Source organism: Juglans regia, chromosome 10 (genome assembly GCF_001411555.2).
Source record: "Juglans regia cultivar Chandler chromosome 10, Walnut 2.0, whole genome shotgun sequence".
Lineage (NCBI taxonomy): Eukaryota > Viridiplantae > Streptophyta > Magnoliopsida > Fagales > Juglandaceae > Juglans > Juglans regia.
The window spans coordinates 34,129,514-34,149,447 of record NC_049910.1 but is presented as its reverse complement, the minus strand read 5'-3'; the positions used below and the strand labels follow the sequence as shown (position 1 = coordinate 34,149,447).

The following is a 19,934-nucleotide window of genomic DNA, read 5'->3' as shown; positions in this document are numbered from 1 at the left end:
TAAAAAAAAAACATTAAAGTACTAAAAATAAGTAATAGAAATATATTGATGCGTGCAGATGATTAATGTGAACGGTTGTACAACGGCTAAAACCCACCTCAAACTGCCAATTTTTTACTGTCATAATCACATACATTAGAACTCTGTAGACACTGCAATGATATTTAGTCATCCTAATATATATATATATTTAGAGATAGAGATAGAGATAGAGAGAGAGAGAGAGAGAGAGAGAGAGAAGATAAATAGAAAAAGAACACAGCACATGTTATTAGACAAGTATTCGAAATTACTATTCTTTTAACTTGTCTGAGAGTTGAGATAAGATAATAAATTTGTTAATAATAATAAAATAATTTGAGTTAAGGTGTTTTATGAGATTTTGAAAAAAAAAATTTGAATAAAAATGTATAAAATTAAAATATAATTAGAATATAATTTTTATTTTAAGATTTATAATAATTAGATGAAAAAATTGAAGATTTGAAATTTAAGAGTATTTATGCAGTGATGTTTGGATGTTGAGATAAGATTGGATGGAGATGAGAACATCTAGCATTCAAACTGACCGTGTTTGAAGGCCTGTTACCCACCAAAACTCAAGTAGAGGAGCATTCAAATTTGGCAAAGAAAAAGTCCATCCCACCAGGACCAACAATTTCTTCATTCGCTTCAAAGTTCACAATTATAACAATTATTTTTGTAAGTTACAGTTCACAACAATATGAGAAAAGAAACATGTCAAAAGATCCTACCTCTTTCCTAAATTACAACATGACAACTACTCGAATAATCATACATCAAACAGCTTCCAAAAAGTCAGGACCTAAATGGAGGAACAACCAAAACTCTAACAATCTAAACTAACCAAAATTCTGGTAAACCATAGCTTATTGGCAGCTTCCTAAAAAATAATCATATCTTCCTTAAAATTAAATATCACTATGTCATCTCTAGTGGCCCCAATCCTAATTCTCTTTTACCTTCCCTTGTCCAAGAGCTTCAAAGTTGAATCAAATCACTTCTTATTGGTGCATCCATTGATCTATGCTGCGCATCCTCATCATAACTGCAACATTGAGCTACTGCCTTCAGCATAAAGAAGATTAAAGAAAAGATTCCTTTTTGCAGCTCCAAACAAGTATGGATCGCCTTAAGCACCACCAACAAGCATTCAGCTGCACAGACCAAGTAAAACAGATCACCAATAGCGATTCTAATCAACATCCAAATAATGCACTTATTTTTCTATAACAAGTAAATAACTATCAAGCTGAAACTTCAACTTGCAACTAGATGCATGTATATTTTATTTTCAAGTCGCTTCACAAATGAGTGCTTATTAAAGGTATATATGACAGAAAACCAAGTCAATGGCAATAGAGATTCTGAATGATTTTCATCAGGCAAGCAAATTTCAGAAGAGGACAATTCTAAATGGCACAATGGGCCAAACTGAAATTTCATCCAGGGAGCATAATATATCTGATCCTAGCATGTTGAATCCTCAAATTGAACCTGTATCACCAACTCTAGTTACTAGAAATGACACAATTGAATTATGGGAATTAATATTGCCCATTAATCTCATATAAGTATCTCTGCCACTAGTTACATGCAGGTAGTGTGTGGTATGCTCCCTATAGGTCTTGGTGGTATACCCCCTCTAGGGTTCGAATCCTCTTAGGTGCAAACAATTTCTTTGGATCATCAGACTGGGGTGGGGGTGGGGACTTCCCTTTGAAATGCCCAAGATGAACTTATGGGAAACTCCTTGCCAAGAGGGCCTATACACCCCCGAGATCAGTCAAGACTTTGTTCTCAGACACCCAGTGCCAAAAAAAATTACTTCAACCTTAAAAAGCTCAGGATTCACACTTCCATACCATGCTTTCTTTCTCCTTTTTTTTTTTCAAAAAAAAAAAAGTTAACAAGATGAAGTAGAGGAAGTTATAAGGAAATTTCAACTGTGATAGAACTGGCAGCAGTGACAGCCAAAAACATTTCAACCATAACGTAATAGAAGAATTCTATACATCATTCTCTCAACATTCCTTGATGTGGCATCAAGTGATAGGCCCACAAGAAGAACATAACAAATGTCTCCAATCAATAAGTACCACATCATAGGATGGTGGGAGGATGATCATAAAAAAGATGGTGAATAGCATTACTCTAATTGAACAGTACCGATGCTACTTACCACAGAGACGAAACATGGAACTTAGTTGTTTTCCCCATTAAGAGCCTCCAAAGAAGATGACAGTGCAGCACTGCCGTCCGATTGTTTTGGCAACATGCGTTTTTCCCATGAGACTTCAAACTTCTCTGCATCCTCAAACAGTTGCTTCCGAAGAACACCATGCAAACGCCCAAAGAGCTGCTTCTTCAATGATTCAAAAGAATGGTCTAACCTCTCTAGCTGCTCCATTGCATTTACATTGTACATGAATAAGCCATAGTAAAGGTCAAAACTATCCCCTGCAGTATTCTCCACCAGATTTAACAAAGTCTCATAGCCTTTTGTGTTAATAGGTGTTGACTCCAACTCCAACTTTTCCAAAACCCTTCCCATCGTGTGAGTAATGAACTGTGACCCTGCCGCATGCCAATCATGTTCTGCACAACTCATTTCCACCATTCGGCACCCTTCTCGTGCAAAAATATCAAGAAACCAGTCACACCGTGATACTCTTGATTCATCACTTCCAACTCTAACCTTATCATAAACAAAAGGAAGACCATTCCACCCATTTTTACCACTCTCAGGTCCAAACATAGGATGTGTGCAGAGAACATCAAAATCGGGTGGCAGATTTTGAAGAAACAAACTTCTAGGAAATTCTTTCACAGAAAGAACATCAACAAACAGAGTACTCCTCTTCAGTCTCTGAACTGGTAATGACTTCAGAACTTTCTCAGTAGATAGAATGGAAGTACAAAGAAGAATAACTTCAGGGTGCTCTTCACAAAGATCGTCTGCATCAGAGAAGTAAGAAACTCCTAATTTTTTTGCAACATCAGAGTAGTCCGATCTAGAATATGCCAAAACAGTGTGTCCTTGGTGTACAATAGTCTTCGCAAGGAACTGACCAAAGTTGCCAAATCCAACTATTGCAATTTTTAGTTTTGAGCTGTCACCAAAGCGATCAGAGATCTGCCCTTTGTACTCATTCGGTTGAGCACTATCCTCAGACCTGAAAGTTTGGATTAAAACTTTATGAAAATTGTAAACATGATTTTTGTAGAATGATTCATCCCCAACCCCCAAAAGGATTTTGAGCCCACTATTTGTCCATGTTGGCTGACCAATTGTTGATGTAATCCCACCAGGATCACAGAATCCAGCAAACAAAGGAAATAAGTATTTCACCGCCACCATCTCGGTTATTATCTCCTTCAACGATGAACCCCAAAAAACAATAATAAAATAAGAACAAAGCCTCAACCAGCATCAACTATCTGGTTGATGGTCCTCTTATTGCTTCAGATTTAAAAGCTTTTCAATGTTGAAAAGATCAGAATTACACCAGACATACTCAACGAAACTTCTGTCCAGATCTAACACAAGAAAAGCGACTGACGAAATAACCAAAAAAGAATAACCCACGAAATAAAAAGGAACCCCATACCAAACTTCAATATTTTGGATTTTACCTCAGAGCCAATGCAGAAGATGGCAATGCAGCACCATTTCGAGGCCGAGCGCTACTTTCCTGCGAGTTTCGCACCTTCTCAAACAATTGTTTCCTCACCACATGATGCAAGCGGCCGAAGAGCTCATTCCTCAACTCCTCGAAAGCCAAATCCAACCTCTCCAACATCTCCAACGCGCTATTATTGTACATGAACAACCCGTAATACAAATCAAAGCTATCCGCCGCCGTGTTCTCCACCAAATCCAGCAAAGTCTCATACCCCTTGGTATTAATCGGCGTGGACTCCAAGTTCAACATCTCCAATACCCTCCCAACTGTATGGGTAATGAACTGTGAACCCGCCGCGTACCTGTCGTGCTCCGCGCAGCACATCTCCACCATTTTACACCCTTCTCGCGCGAAAACGTCGAGGAACTTCTCGCACCGCGAGATCCTTGATTCTTCGTCGCCAATTCGGACTTTTTCGTAGACAAAGAAACACCCATTCCAGCTGCGCCTGGCGCTTTGGGGTCCGAACATTGGGTGCGAGCAAATCAGATCGAAATCATTGGGCAAAAGGTCTAGCAGCAGATCTCTAGGGAGCTCTTTGACCGAAAGAACGTCGACGAACAAAGTACTACGCTTGAGTCGCTGGAGAGGGAGGGAGCGGAGCACCCGTTCGGTGGAGATGATGGAGCTACAGAGGATAATGACTTCCGGGTGTTGTTCGCAGAGGTCGTGGGGGTCGGAGAAGAAGGAGACACCGAGGTTCTTGGCTATGTGGGAGTAGTCGGAGCGGGAGTGGGCGAGGACGGTGTGGCCTTGGCGGACGAGGGTTTTGGCGAGAAACTGCCCGTAGTTGCCGAAGCCGACAATGGCGATTTTGAGATGCTGGCTGGTGTGGAAATGGGCAGAGGCGAGCTTGGATTCATAGTCAAAGGGCTGGGCGGCGTCGAGGGCCCGAATGCGTAGTGGTGTGCGGCGGCTTAGAGAGAAGGTGGGGGTAGTAAGGGGGTTGAAGAAAGAGAGAGAGTGATGCAGAGGGGAGAAAGAGAGAGAGGGTGTGGATGGTGGTAGAGTTGAATAACGGCGGTGAAGAGAAGAGGGAGAGAGCATTGCAATTTGCGGGAGCGAGAGGAGCTCTCTGATGAGATTTGTGAAAAACAGTAGAGACAAACGCAGATGGAGAGGTAGCAGAAGTACTACGCGTTGCCCCTTCTGGCTTCTAGTTCAGAAAAGCTCCTCAACCGAGCACTTCTCTTATTAGCAAGCCTTTTTATTGCACACGAAAATATCCATTTGTAAGAATATTTATTAGAGAAAATATACTTACAATCGTGAATTGCGTAACTGCTGCGTAATTGTTTTGAAAAAAATGAATAAAACATAGAATTCATATGAAAAAAATTAATTTTTTAATAATGAATCTCACTCTTTTTCAAAACGATTACGCGACGGTTAAGCACTTCACGGTTGTATGTAGAATTACTCGTATTTTAGTTATAAAAAGATTTTAAAAAATTAAATCTACATATTGACGATGGTGGTAACACATTTTATTTAATTTATATAGAAATTTATAAAAAAAAAAAGTAAATATTAATACATACATATATATATATATATATTAATGTAATAGTAGTGTTATTTGCAAATGGAACGAAAGTTTCGTTTAGTTACGCAGTTTAAATAAGATGATATAAGATATTTTTGTTAAAAATTAAATAAAATATTATTATATTATAATTTTTTAATATTATCTTTGTTTTGAGATTTAAAAAAATTGAATTATTTATTATATTTTATATAAAAGTTTAAAAAAATTATATTGATCATATAAGATGAGATAAGATAGTTTGATTTTGTATACCAAACCAACTTTTCACATGTGTGCCTTTAGAGTCTAGAGCAAGATGGCTAATGGTGTGATTGGGGGCCTTGTTTTCCGTGGGATTTAGCAATGACCCTTCCTCCCAGGGTTGGTTGTCGACCTTTTGGTTGACATCAATGAAATGCCCTGAATCATCCTTCAGTCTCTTTATCAGTGGTTGGTTAACCTTTTTCCGATTTGGTCTTTGGAGAAGAAGATACGGAGGCAGAGGAGAAGGAAGAGAGGATGGTTAGGGGAGGGGAAAGAAAAAGATAAACTATAGTTAGAAAGGGGGAAAAAGAGAAACTACAGCTCACCTAAACTCTCTCCTCAGAGGGAAAGCATGGTTGTACTGATCCACTTTAAATGTATCTCCTTTTAATAGCATTTCAATGAAGCTCTTGCCAAAAATAAACAAAGAAATAAACAGGGAAACAAGTCATAATCTTTCTTAATAGGATAATGAATTATAAAGCAGTTCCCAACTCTTCATGGGATTGAACACTACTACATCATCATTATCATCGTCATCAACCCCTAAAAGGGGTTATTCCTCTGCCAGTTCATCTCTGGAGGAGAGAATTTTTAAAGGATAATATGTTCTACAAACTACTTTATAATTGAGAGCAAGAACTAAGAAGACAAAGGAAAAGAAATGGCCAACCATCTCTCGTTGTTTTTCCCATCTCCTTGTTTCAGATCTTAAAGAGCAGGCCGCCATGTGTAGCAAAGAAGGGAGCAAACACAAGTGACTCAACTGCCATTAGCTTGATAAGAATGTTGAGAGATGGTCCAGATGTATCCTTGAGTGGGTCGCCAATAGTATCACCAATAACAGCTGCCTTATGCGGATCCGATCCTTTTGGACCAAGGGTTCTTGCATGCTCTGAAGCACCAGCCTATCATTTCATAACAAAATTCAGAACATAATATATATATATATATATATTAAATTAGACTTGAAAGTTGAACAGCGAGTCGAGAAAAGATTCCCTAGAGAGTGTTTACCTCAATATATTTTTTGGCATTATCCCATGCGCCACCAGTGTTGGATGCAGAGATAGCAATCTGTGATTGTAGATAAATAAGAAACATGTGTATCAAGTATAGCTTCAGTGTCCCGAAGTATTAAAGACAACACCAAATTAAATGACTGCTACTATACTGTTGGGACCATAAATATAACTACCTTACGACCTTGATTAAAAGGTATGCTACTTAACTACAGCTACATGGGGATCCTTCCAAGCATTGAGGCTATAGCATTACCTGTACACCAGAAACAAGGGATCCGGCGAGGACGCCAGAGAGAGTTTCCACACCAAAAAGGATACCTACAATAAGATGTGAGCATGACGAGAGCACCAGGTGGGATCATCTCTTTGATGGAAGCATCAGTGGAGATCTTAACACAGGTAGCATAGTCAGGCTTGGTAGTGCCCTCCATGAGACCTGGGATGGAGTTGAATTGCCTGCGCACTTCCTCAACCATCTTCAGAGCTGCACTTCCCACACTCTTCATCGTCATGGCGGAGAACCAGTAAGGAAGCATTGCTCCCACAAGCAAGCCAATGAACACTTTTGGAGACAAGACATCAACTGTTGAGATTCCTGCACGGCTCACAAAAGCACCAAAGAGGGCCAGGGACACAAGAGCGGCTGAACCAATTGCAAAGCCCTAGAACAAAAGCATAAATTAAGGTTTTTTATCGGATGAAAAACTAGTTTGGCCTTCATGCAATTAGGTATTCTGGTCAAGTGTAGTTATATTGTTTTGTCAAAAAATAATGAGACAATCTTATTCAAGTTGTGTGAACCACTTGAACTTGGTCCAACATAAAATCCAGAGAAACAACCAAAGTGTCAACATCCAAGTGTATATTTTTTTATAAGTAAAAATAAATTTTTATTGAAACAAGTAAATAGGCATAAGCCCAAATACACAGGAAGTATACAACATCCAAGAGTATATTAACATGCTTTTGTGTAAACTCCGCCCGAAAAATTGAAAATCCAAGAGAAGAACAAGCCAAGTGTCAATACATTAAGGTTTCATAGATGCATTGAGCTATATATTAATGTGCGTTTCTTAAAAGTCAACATCCTTCCTCAAGAAAAGTGGGCATGGGGGATATGGCACAACACCTTATGGATACCAATAAATGAAAAAAGCGGAATGTAGGAATGTAGGACTAGAGACTTTTCAAACCTTTCCAATAGCAGCAGTGGTGTTTCCTGCAGCATCGAGGGCATCGGTTCTCTCTCGAATCCTGTGGCTCATGCCTGCCATCTCAGCAATGCCTCCAGCATTATCACTGATGGGACCATATGCATCAATGGCCAATCCAGTAGCTATGGTGCTCAGCATTCCAAGGGCAGCCATTGCAATACCATACATAGCAGCAAAACTGAAACTAACATAGATACTAACAGCAATGGCAATAATAGGAATAATAACAGATTTGTAGCCCAATGCAAGGCCAAAAATGACATTAGTAGCAGCTCCAGTCCGGCAGGAATCAGCAACGTCTTGTACAGGACTGCAAGAAATAATGACAAGCAAGAGTTGATTTAAAACACCAATCAACAAAAGCAGAAAGGTGAATTCATAAATGCTTCCAAAACTAGTACCTGTAGGCATTGCTAGTGTAATACTCGGTAACAAAGCCAATAATAAGCCCAGCCCACAAGCCAACAGCAACGCACAAGGACAACTGCCTGCACACACAAGACAAAGGCAGCATGTCTAAAGGCTGCATGGATGTCCTGAACAACCATAACGACTCCTAAAAACACATTCAACTAAATCAGAAAAACATGGAGTATCAAAATGCCTCTCATTTGATGCATTAAACAAGCAATGAAAACACTACTCCCTCCATCCCCAAATGTGTCCTGAGAAAAATATAGATAGTTTGCTTTTTTTAAGAAAGCCGGGCCTCGGAGATGAGCATGACTTTGAGTGAGAGATTTGTTTACTTTTTGAGAAAAATATATATGGTTTCTGAAAATGTCAAATAAATGTTTACCAGTTCTTCACAACTTTCTGAGTTCCGAAGTTGAATATGGTGAAGGAAGGTGGGAGCGCAATCCAACTAACAAGTGCAACCCCAACAGTCATCAAAATAGTCGAAATGATGAGCTGCCTCTTCAATGCTGGCTCAATTTCTTTCACATCCTTGATTTCAATGAAATCAGTTGCAAATAGAGTGGTGATCAAACAAACAAGGATACCCATAGAACTAACAATGAGAGGATATAGCATTGCAGTAAAGTCGTGATTGATCCCAAAAGAGGAGATGGATGCAACAACCAGGGCAGCACAGGAGGACTCAGCATATGAGCCAAAAAGATCAGATCCCATACCGGCTATATCCCCAACATTATCGCCAACATTATCAGCTATGACCTGACAAGAAGACGGTCGACTAAAAGTATGAACAAGAAAAGAGCTATTTCATAAACTAAAAGTTTTCTGAGAAGTAGAGACCCTTACAGCTGGATTTCTAGGGTCATCCTCAGGAATGTTTCTCTCAACCTTTCCAACAAGATCAGCACCAACATCAGCAGCTTTAGTATAGATACCCCCACCAACTCTACCAAAGAGAGCCATGGAAGATCCACCAAGACCATAACCAGTGATAGACTCAAAAAGGCCTTCCCAATCATCACCATAGTACAGCTTAAAGAGATTGATGGCAATGTAAAGCACCAAGAGACCGTTGGCTGCAAGGAGAAAGCCCATGACAGCACCAGATCTGAATGCTGTGATAAATGCCTTCCCAACGCCCTTTCTTGCCTCCAGGGTGGTTCTGGCATTAGCATAGGTAGCAATCTTCATTCCAAGGAAGCCAGAGGCCACCGAGGTGAAAGCACCAAGCAAGAATGATAAGGTACTGAAGATAGCAGTCGCAAGAGCAGGCTTGCACAACTTGGTTCGGTCATATGTGCAAGGCTGACTGCTTGCGCTAAAACCCTCCACAGAGCCTAGGAAAAGGAATATCAATACAGCAAAAGCCACCATGAAAATACCAACATACTTGTATTCCGTAAATAGGAAGGAGGTTGCTCCTGAACATCCATGCACCACAGTATTAGTGAACCCCAAAGGACTCTTCAAAAATTGAGATAAGATTTTGGAACTAATGAGATGAGAAAATTACCAGGCTATAGTAGTGCCTTTAATCAGCTTATAGCAAGACATAAAAAAAGAGGGAAAAAGGAAAGAATTTCCACATATATAACACACATAAGACAAAATCAACACCTTAATATGATTTACATAAAAAAAAATGTATAAGGAAAATAATTTACATAAGTATAACAGTAACTTCAACCATTTCTGATAGTCTTGATAACAACTTAAAGCATAGATTGAATCTTATTAACAACCAATGCCTATCCAACAAGCTGAATGATGCTTGAAACTGCTGATGATTCAGCCTTGACCGGTGAAAATGTGAGGAATGATTAAGTCCCGTTTGGATACAAGAAGTGTTTCATCTCATCTCATCATTACAAATTTCCTAAATTCTCACATAAAATATAATAAATAATTCAACTTTTTCAAGTCCCAAAACAATAATAATATTAAAAAATAATATTCTAATAATATTTTATTCAACTTTAATCTCAACGCATCTCATCTTAACTCACTATCCAAACTACACCTAAATCGCAAAGAATGAATACATCCTCAATTCATAAACACTAGGGAATCTTAATCATCTCGAGTTATTTATATTCAGAGGCAGGCGAATATTGGACTTTAAGCATTCTGTTCTTCATAAAGAACCATACAGCTATACAGTGTACAAGTGGCATGCATGTAGAAGAAAGGGGCCCATCAAGTATCAGACACGAGACACACCAAATATGTTATCAGTATTGATCTTTCTCTCTATACCCTCGGAACAGCAGAAGTTCGTAATAGTATATTGTTCGAACTCAACCAGTATAATAGTCCTCAAATGAAACGTCCCCCTCCAGGGCAGGGTGCATGACCGCTAAAAACGCTACATCTCACGTTAGGATGAGTTAGACTCTGTTAGAGGCCATCTTAAGATGAATATAAATGACTCCAAAACAAAATGTGTCGTTCACCGTACACACACCATGGAAATTTCGAACAAATGAAAAAAAATTGAAAGTAAGAAGAGAAAATAACTAGAAAAGGTGAAAATTACTATCTATTTAAAAAACAGGTATTACACCCTCTGACCTAATGTTAAATTAAAGGCACATCTATTGTTAAGAAATTGAGATCAAGAAATGTTTACAAAGAAGGTAGCAATTAGCATGGTAAATACATCCAAACACGATCAGTACTTCAGACTTTTCAAAATATAGTAATTTCAATGAAGCTGTCAAAAGGTGGCTAATCAGCACACATTCCCTTCGTAAGGGAAGTTCCATGTTCAGTATATGGGAGGAAGAAAAAAAAAAAAGTTACTGTACACCGGCCAGTGTAGAACTGCTTCCTTGCACCAGTGTTCTGGATCCCGCCCATACGACCCAATGCAGGGAGGGAGACTGGGATCACTTCAACGAGTGTATTGAACAATTTATCATGTGGAAGTGAGGGAATTGCCATGTATGTTTGAATGTCTCGGAAAAATAACCAAAGAACATAGCATTAAAGTCTGACTATGACGGAGAATCCAAAGTCTAGTGTGATTCTGCATACCAGGTGCTGGCATTAATAAATCATTAACTGCATGCATGAGAGAGTGTGCATGATCACACCCAGGCACCTACTCACATACACACATAAAGAATGATAAACATTAGAGATCGAGTAAACTCCCAGCGTATAAAGTTAAAAACAATAAGATTTTTAGCTACCTACTAGTGCTCGCGTAAGTTAAACTACTGTTTGGATGACTCAGTTGCGTATACAGACAAAATGATAAGAATATGAACCAATGTTGATCACGAAATATAGAAGAAGATTTATCAGTGGGCCCAGGTCCAGAACCAGCGAGCAGTTTCCATATCAAACGGTGAAATCATAACATAACAGCAACAGCTTAAACATGCTCGGATTATTCATATCTTACTCAACAAGTCAACAACACCCCAATAATAAAACAAAATAAAGTAATAAACAAAAATATACTGTCCAAAAGGGAGAAAAAAACTGTTGCTTTCACGCACAAGTCCTGCCAACAGACCACCGACAAGGCGTCACCAATCAAAATAAAACGCTTCGAAGAGAAGAAATTACTTCAAACGCGTATTCTCAAACAAACAGCACAAATCCTGAAAAAGTGAACAATGAAATCGAAACACTACGAAATCTGCCAAGACGACCCATCACCAGGTGGGGGCAGAGAAAGCAAGCAAAAAGAAAGGAATTGAAATAGTTAAAAGCATTCGAGTACTTCGAAACTCAAGGAGAGAAATGGAAAAACCTTCAGCAATGGCGCTTTGGATATCGGCGCACTTGAGGACGACGCTGTGATCGGTAAGGCCTTCCTCTTCTTCGATGAGGTATTCGGCGTGGCCATTCTTGCCGGCGCCACCGTCGGTACCTGCGGAGTCGAGACCGTGCGGCGAGAGCTTGACTCGCGAAACGAGGAGCCACTGGACTAGCGCGAACGCTATTGCCACCAACGCGCACGCCGGAATCAAAATCTCAACCCCGATAGCTGGCAAGAGCGTCTCACCCATGGCCAAACAGACCCAATGTTCCACAAACAAACAAACGGAGAGTGAGTGAGTGAGTGACGGTTTCTGGCGAAGTAAATGTCAATGAGAAATGAGAACGAAGCTTGTAATTAATATCATGGGGGCGATGCCTTATGTATCTCCATGTCTACGTACGTGCCATTCCAAACAAAATTGTCTACGTACTCAGTACATTCAAAAGTTATTTTACTTGTAAATACCTCATCCAATTATTAAGATTGCGTTTGGACGCAGAACTTAATTAATTTAAATTGAAATAATAAAATATTATTAAAATATTATTTTTAATATTATTATTATTTTGAGATTTAAAAAAATTAAATTATTTATAATATTTTGTGTTGTAATTTAAAAAAATTGTGATGATGAATTGAGATGAGTTAAGGATCCAAATGTATCCGTTAAGATTTTATTTTAAAATTTTAAAATATTTCATTCAAAACAAATTATGTAGTATAAGCATTTTACTAAGATTGCATTTAATATTAAAGTGATTTCAAATTATCTGAATTAATCTATGAACAGTAATATTTTATAGATCTCATTTAGATATGTTTGAATATATAGATTGAAATATATATTTGAATGTATGAAATAAGTTGAGATGGTTCTAATTTTTTTATAAAAAATTGAAAAAATAATGAATTCTATTCATAATTGGCCATTAAAAAGTATTGAATGCACTCATTAAATAAAGTATTGAATAATTTATCATGTGATGTCATTCGAATTGTGTGAAAGTTTAAAATATTTATAATAATAAAATAAAATATTTTTATTATCCAAATGGAGACTTAATGCTTAGGAAAGACGGTATTCATTATTAATTATTTGAATTCATGAATATCATTAAATATTTAATAAATTTAATTATACAATTATATTGATCCAATACGGTACGGAATACATGAGAATCAAATGATAAATAGCCGTATAGGACGGATGGATTCCTACAAAAGAAATTTCGTTGAGGGGAGTGGTGGGTCGGATTTTTCTGCCCTCACGGTTGGTCATGTCTTTTGGCTCATCGTACAAAGCTTCTCGTTTTCTTGTTTCCTTCTGAGTGTTGTAGTTGTGTACATCTAACTTAGAATTTTGAGGTGAGTTTTTGTCGTTGTGTATTGTATTTGTGTGGTGTTAAGTTATGCAATATTAGACTAGGCCCGTTTAGATTCAGAGATGAATTAAAATGGTTTGTGAATAATATAATAAAATATTATTGAAATTTAAAAAAATTGAATTATTTATTATATTTTGTATGAAAATTTTAAAAAATTGTAATGATGATATGAGTTGAAGTTAGTTTTGAATTCAAACGAGGCCATATGGATTAATACGAATATGGCATTTTTAATTAAATTGATCAAATCCTAAAATTGAACTAACTTGTATATTTAATTTTACTTAATTAATATAATTTCATATAAAAATATATAGATAATTATATAAATCATTCACAATTATAATTTGATGCATGAAAAAAAAAATTTATCAATATCAAATCCGATAAAATATTTTTTTGATCAATATCAAATCCAATGATATAAAAGAGAATTAATATTTTTGTAAGATAATCAAGTAATTAAAATTACAATGGGATTCATGATAAGATGTGATGGGTCCTATCCAAAAGAAATGAAGTTTGAGGTCAAAACTTGTATCTCACTTTGTGCTTCATTGGCGATCATTTCCATAGAAAGGTCATCTAACAACAATAAAGGTATATAAAACTAAACAATTATACAATATGAAAATATAATTTATTTATGTTATATGGTTTGATTGTGGGTTTCAGTTTACATATAATTGATTCATTTGTTAATCGTGTCTTATCATATCAATTTGTTTTTATTCAAACTCATTTATATTAAATCTACACATATTGATTTTTGTGTTATATTCGTATTGGGTTTACATGTTGTGTCATATATTAGCACTCATAATCGGTCAGGTGGCTTTCTGGGATTAAGATAATTTGTTTAGAGAAATATTCAATCTACACATAAATCCTACACAATATAGTTTACATACTAACGTAGTTTAATATTATCTATCAGATTGTAAAAATATTTTCATTATAAAATAGATATAATATATTACACTAATTATGCCATATCAGCTTGTAAACTTTTTTCTATAGCAAACCAAACATTTCTCAAATTTTCTTTATTCCAAAGTATTGGCTACTTTCTACATGTGAATGCTATCATTGATAGTTAATATATAATCACATGGCAGATGATGTAAGACTTATGATAATTGTGTTTGGCAGATGATTGCTCTACCATAGTTTGAAGAAAAAGATGTCATGCATTACACTTTTATTTCACTTATTTACTTATTTACTATGCGACATGATTTATAATCTTTGGATCTTTTTTTATTGTTCTTAAAAAAAAGACAAATATAAATAAATAATTCTTCATCAACAAGATAAGATTGAGATAGAAATATATAGTTAGAATAAAGTTTGGATCAAACTTTCATTGAACTAGAAAAAAATATAATTTATGTCATGTCATGTGCATGGGGTATTTATTATTCGAGTTATTATATTCTCAAATTAATATGTAGAGTCTACAATTTACATTAGTTAAATAATAAAATTTAATTTATAAAATTTAAAATTTAAAATTTATTTTTTAAATTAAATTATTTAAACTCAAGATTGCTGTAGAAAAAAATATCTCAATTTGGACAAAATTTGGGCCACCTTACTAGGCCTTGAAAGGAGAAGCCCAGAAATATTAAGGAACAAGATTAATTACTTGCTCTCCGCTTTATAAAAAATAAAAATAAGAATATACCTTTTACCAAATTGAGCTTAAGTGTACCGAATATATATATTTTTTTACTTATTAAATTTATTTTTAAAAAATAATATTACATATAATTATAGAGTCTATAAATACAGTTTAATTATTTTAAAAAAGAGTAAAATTTATTATTAAAAAATTAATTTATTTTTATAAATTTTATATTTATTTATTTTTTTAAAAAAATTAAGTGATGTTTACGTAAATTATAAATATTATTTTTTATTTAAAAATGAATTTTTAAAATTTATTTTTATTCATATAAAAAAGATTCGGTGAGTCCAAAATCCAAATATCTCTTCTTTTGGAGATGATTGGGTTTCCTCTGCAAAATAAAAATTCCAATGACACGTGTTCTCTATCTGCAAACGACTGTGACGTGGACGGAAGTTAGGGAACTCTCTCTCTTTCCTTTGTCCTAGACTAGAAACTGCCCAAACACGCACTTGCACTCCTTTTCTCACTCTCTCTCTCTCTCTGCGCGTGTCTCACACAGACTAGGCTCTGAATTTCTTGACCGTACGTCCACCCGAGGACCTTGTTCCCCTAAGCACTGCTCCAACATCGTAAAGCCACAGACACACCCACAGAAAGAGAGAGAAACAGAGAGATTCCACAAACTCGAAAGCCCGTTGTAGGTCGTGGTCTATCTCAGCCGCTAACTCTGTTTTTTGTGTTTTTACTGTTATATATATTCATAAATATTTTTGTTGTTGTAGTTGTCATGGGGAAGAGGAAGCGTATTCCAAATCCGAGCGACACCCAACCTCCCATTTCGTCCTCTCCTTCTTCAGGTTGGTTTCTTTCTTTTAATTAATTGATGGGCGCCGTAATGCCGGAAAAAAAGTTGATTTTCTTAAATGATTTCTACTTAATCGGGCAAAAATTTCGTTGAGGTCTTTTCTCCCCCCATTTTCATTTTTCCCAGAAAGAGAAGTAGGAGGGAAAATGTTCTGATGAGGGTTTTGGGGTTTTTTTTTTTCTCATAGTTATAGTTTGTCTTCAAAGTGTTGTGCTACCTGTTTTTATGCGTCTCTTTGCGACTTCCTCTCTTTGTTCTTCTTCTTCTTATATTACTAACTTTTGGGCTATTTTCTTGGTGATCAATGGGGCTTTTGTTTTTAATCGGTTTTCTTGATTGGTTTAGTGCAATGGAAGTATAAATCACAAGTTGTGCATCGTCGCAGTTTGTTTATTGATGGAAAACTACTTTCATTGATTTACGTTGCAATTAATATTGTAGCAATTGTCCGATATTTTTACGTATAAATTCGGAGAATTTTGAAAGTTTGATTTAGATGGACCATAATTGCTTGTTCCTTTCAAGTTATTTCTTTTTGAAGGAGCATCTGTCGAGTCACTTTGAACCATTCAGGTGCATTTCGAAATATGTCTTGATTTTCAAGAGTTAGAAAGAAAAAAAATCTGCATGATGTTTTCTCAGCTAACAAACTTCATTTCTACTGCAATGAAAACACCTTATCTGCTGTTTAGCACGTTTAAAGACTACAAGCTCCAGCATAATCTCACTTTTTCCACTGGCCATTCTCTTGTTGCATATAAGTTAAGTGCTCTTTAGGTTCTCTCTTTCTCATTTATGTAAACTACCTTTCCCAGTACTGCCTCCAGTAGTTGGAATGAATATCCTCGTATCTTTGTTTTCCTCTCAAACCATTTGACATGATATTCAAGAAATTAAGCTATAGAGACTTTTGGTGACTATTCTGTGGTATTTGGTTATTGCCCTTTCCACCCATCAAGATCGATACTTTTCTTATTGCACAGTTGAATGAATATTAGTTAATGCCCTCATATTAGTTTTCTGTAATACAGTGCTAGTTTAGGGAGTCTCAGTTCTTTACTCAAATAAGCAGTTCCACATATCTTCCTTCCTTCCATATTGTATTTTGCTACTCCAGTTACTCTTTTGGGCCCCCCAAGGTTGGGGGGGGGGGGGGCGACTAAGTCCATATTTGTATCCTTGATTGCTAAGTTCATAATCTTGCCCTTTTTACTTTGTCGGTCCTGTTGTATTATTCTATACCACACGAACAGTGGAGTTAATATGATAATTGGGTCCATTTGGTAAGCATTTTCAAGGTCACTTTCGTCGTTTTGGGGTCTCTTTGGTACCAGAGGGGATTCCCCCCTCCACCATAGCCCACGCAGCAGCCATTGCAAGTGATGGCAACTATGTGTGGATCTACCCCCTCCACTATGGCTTGTGTAGCCGCTGTGTTTGAGTAGTAGCCCGATTTGTGTGGGTGTATGAGCTCTGTTTCTTTATTCTTTGAGAAAGAATTTTAAGAATTGTTTTTGAAAACTTTCCGTTTGGCTTCCCTGGTTTTAGTTCTCAAGAACAGGACCGTCGGTGGAGAAGTCAATGTCCTGATCTTGGTGTTGGTGGTTCGTGGTCTATCTGAGCTTTAGGCCTCGTTTGGTTACACAGATGAGACGAGATGAGATGTGAAATTTGTGAATAATAGTGAGATAATTAGTGAGTAGTAATGAAATGGTTTGAGTGAAGATGTTTTTATAAATTTTGGGAAATGAGAGAAAAAGTTGAATAAAAATATTATAAAGTTAAAATATTATTAGAATATAATTTTTTAATGTTATTTTTGTTTTGGGATTTGGAAAAATCGAATTGTTTTTTGTGTTTTGTTTGGAAGTTTGGGAAAGTTGTAATAATTAGATGAAAAAGTTGAAAATTTGAAATTGAAAAGTATTTTGTGTTTTAATGGTGTTTTGATATTGAGATGAGATGAAATGGGTTGAAACCATTTGGTTTCACAAATGAAGCCTTAAAAAGGAGGAACTTCACCTATCATGGATATAAGAGTTTGATATTAGCTGGAAATTTGCATTTCTTTTCCCCAAGTGCAATTTAAAATTTTCTCTAAATGAAGTGAGAATGATTATTTTTTGTTTTGTATGTTATATTGCAGGTACCATGCCTTGCTCTTCTGGGATGGAATTAATGTCAGAAGAGGTTAGTGTTTTATCCTTTTTTAGATAAATGTAATTACTATTTCTAACTTTTTAAACCTTTTTAGGCAATGTCCTTCCTCTCTTATTAATGCTGGAGATTCCTAAGACAGTCTTTTCTTTAATGAAGATTAAGAAAGAGAGAGTCTTCTAGTCCACTATTGTTTAACATCAATTTTCTTTTCTTTTTTCTTTTTCATTCATGCATAGTTGTATCATTATATTTTTATTTTTGCAGAAACCTTTGCATTCAGTTGACTCTAGTGAACTAAAGACTCTCGCTTCTGTCTTGGATATTACGGATGGTTCAATGAAATTACTAAATGCCAATCCTACTACTACTGTGAATCATCATCAGAGTCTTGGACGTTCAATGTTTTTAAAACGGTCTCGCCATTACTATGCTCATCAGTACTCAAGGCGCAATTCAGCTAATCATGCCAATGCATCAACTTCTCGTGGCAAAGGTGCTTCTTTGCGTGATGAGAGACTATCCTTCAAGTTGGCCACTCAATGTACCCCACATACTGGATATCCTCCAGGTTCATTTTTTTTCCATGGTTTTGAATTTTGGTCAATTTTACCAAATCCAATTTCTTTGACCAGAATTTAGACCAAGGGGCTTTTACTCTACTTGATGAGATGTCCAGCTTTATGATGATTTTGTTGCTTTAAATATTGTCACTGCCAATATTAGGGTTTTTTTTTTTTTTTTAATAATAATAGAGGTGTTTTAATAATAGGGAACACAATGTAGAGGAACTCTGGAAATTTTTTGTGTTCCTTGTTTAGTTGGTTTTCAGCTCTTGTACTTAATGGAGGGGTTGTCCATGAGTTTTTGTCCTTGCTTTTCTAGTATTAGAATGTATTTAGGCATTTCTTTTGTATACATCCTGTGTACATGGGCTTCGCCTATTACATTTGATGAATATAACTTTTACTTATAAAAAAAAAAATATTGTCACTGCCAAAATGACACATCAAGTGATGAATGGGGTGACTACCATTTCCACTTTTACAATACAAGTGTGCCTAGCTCATCTTCTAGAAAACAAAAGTTAGATTTCTTTTGGTATGGGATGACTTGTTTCCACCTTTTACAAAATTCAGATTATCCTGCGCTTGAAACCTGAAGTCAAGTTTCTGAAAAGGTCCCTTTTGGTTTTTCATTTTGATTTACTATCAATTATTCTGCTGTGTAAGATATGCAATATAATTGTTTTCCTCTTCTTCTTTTTTTCAGAAAACATGGGGAAGGAAATTTTCAGGCCAGATAGACTTAGGTCTAGCTCCTTGGTAATGGATGCAGCATCATCTGATGCAGTGAAGATGGTATGTGGGTTTTGTCAGAAGCCATTGAGACGGAGACCTTATTTCCTTGGAAGTAGACTGTCTTCTGGTGAACTCTCTGTGGTGGCAGTTTTAGTTTGTGGTCATGTTTATCATGCAGAATGCTTGGAGCAGAGAACATGCCTCGACGATAAACGTGACCCACCCTGTCCTCTGTGTCTGGGATTGCTCACTCAGGACTGTGATTCGGGTGGACATGAGTAATTGGAGAATATATTATACTTTACACTAATTTACTGGTCATCTAGAAGTTGCAGGACTGGTCGGTAGATGGAAATACTGCCAGTTTTTGTATGAACAGCAGGGTGTAAGAAAGGGCGAGGAATTTGGCCTTACATTTTATTACCTATAACAACTTACAAGTGTTGAAGTTTTATGTATTTCACTTGGTTTTATTGCAAGTTTTTCCATAGGCAGATCAGAGTGACCGGCTTATGTTTATCTGAAGAGAGAGATTGCTTGTTCACGTTTTTATTTTATTTTTGGCACCATAAATAATGTAATCTTCTGTTGTTATATTTGATAACTTCTGCAGCTTGTTACTCTTTTTTCTATGCAGAAGTGGAGAGTGAAACAGTTGAT

The 19,934-nt window shown here is 36.3% G+C and overlaps 1 protein-coding gene and 1 pseudogene across 5 annotated transcripts; one reads left to right on the top strand and one right to left on the bottom strand.

The window, feature by feature from the left end:
- Window positions 1–612: 612 nt before the first annotated feature.
- Window positions 613–12,351, bottom strand: LOC108988536 (annotated as a pseudogene). Its single transcript, XR_004802592.1, has 11 exons — window positions 11,922–12,351; window positions 9,005–9,579; window positions 8,538–8,917; window positions 8,140–8,226; window positions 7,718–8,048; window positions 6,778–7,186; window positions 6,517–6,576; window positions 6,227–6,407; window positions 3,658–4,877; window positions 2,204–3,197; window positions 613–1,178 (listed from the first exon to the last, which is right to left on the bottom strand). The product of XR_004802592.1 is annotated as a pyrophosphate-energized vacuolar membrane proton pump-like (transcript).
- A 3,099-nt stretch (window positions 12,352–15,450) lies between these two features.
- LOC108980946 lies at window positions 15,451–19,899 on the top strand. Of its 4 annotated transcripts, none has more exons than XM_035694929.1 (5): window positions 15,451–15,648; window positions 15,734–15,808; window positions 17,963–18,006; window positions 18,241–18,469; window positions 19,246–19,899. In XM_035694929.1, exons 2-5 carry the CDS (start codon window positions 15,739–15,741, stop codon window positions 19,554–19,556), a joined length of 654 nt encoding a protein of 217 aa, XP_035550822.1. In that variant the 5' UTR covers window positions 15,451–15,648; window positions 15,734–15,738; the 3' UTR covers window positions 19,557–19,899. The 4 variants fall into 4 exon arrangements, with proteins under 4 accessions (XP_035550822.1, XP_018807549.2, XP_018807548.2 ...); XM_018952004.2 differs by having other exon boundaries at window positions 15,451–15,652; XM_018952003.2 differs by having other exon boundaries at window positions 15,452–15,648; window positions 18,241–18,544.
- The last annotated feature ends 35 nt before the right edge of the window (window positions 19,900–19,934 follow it).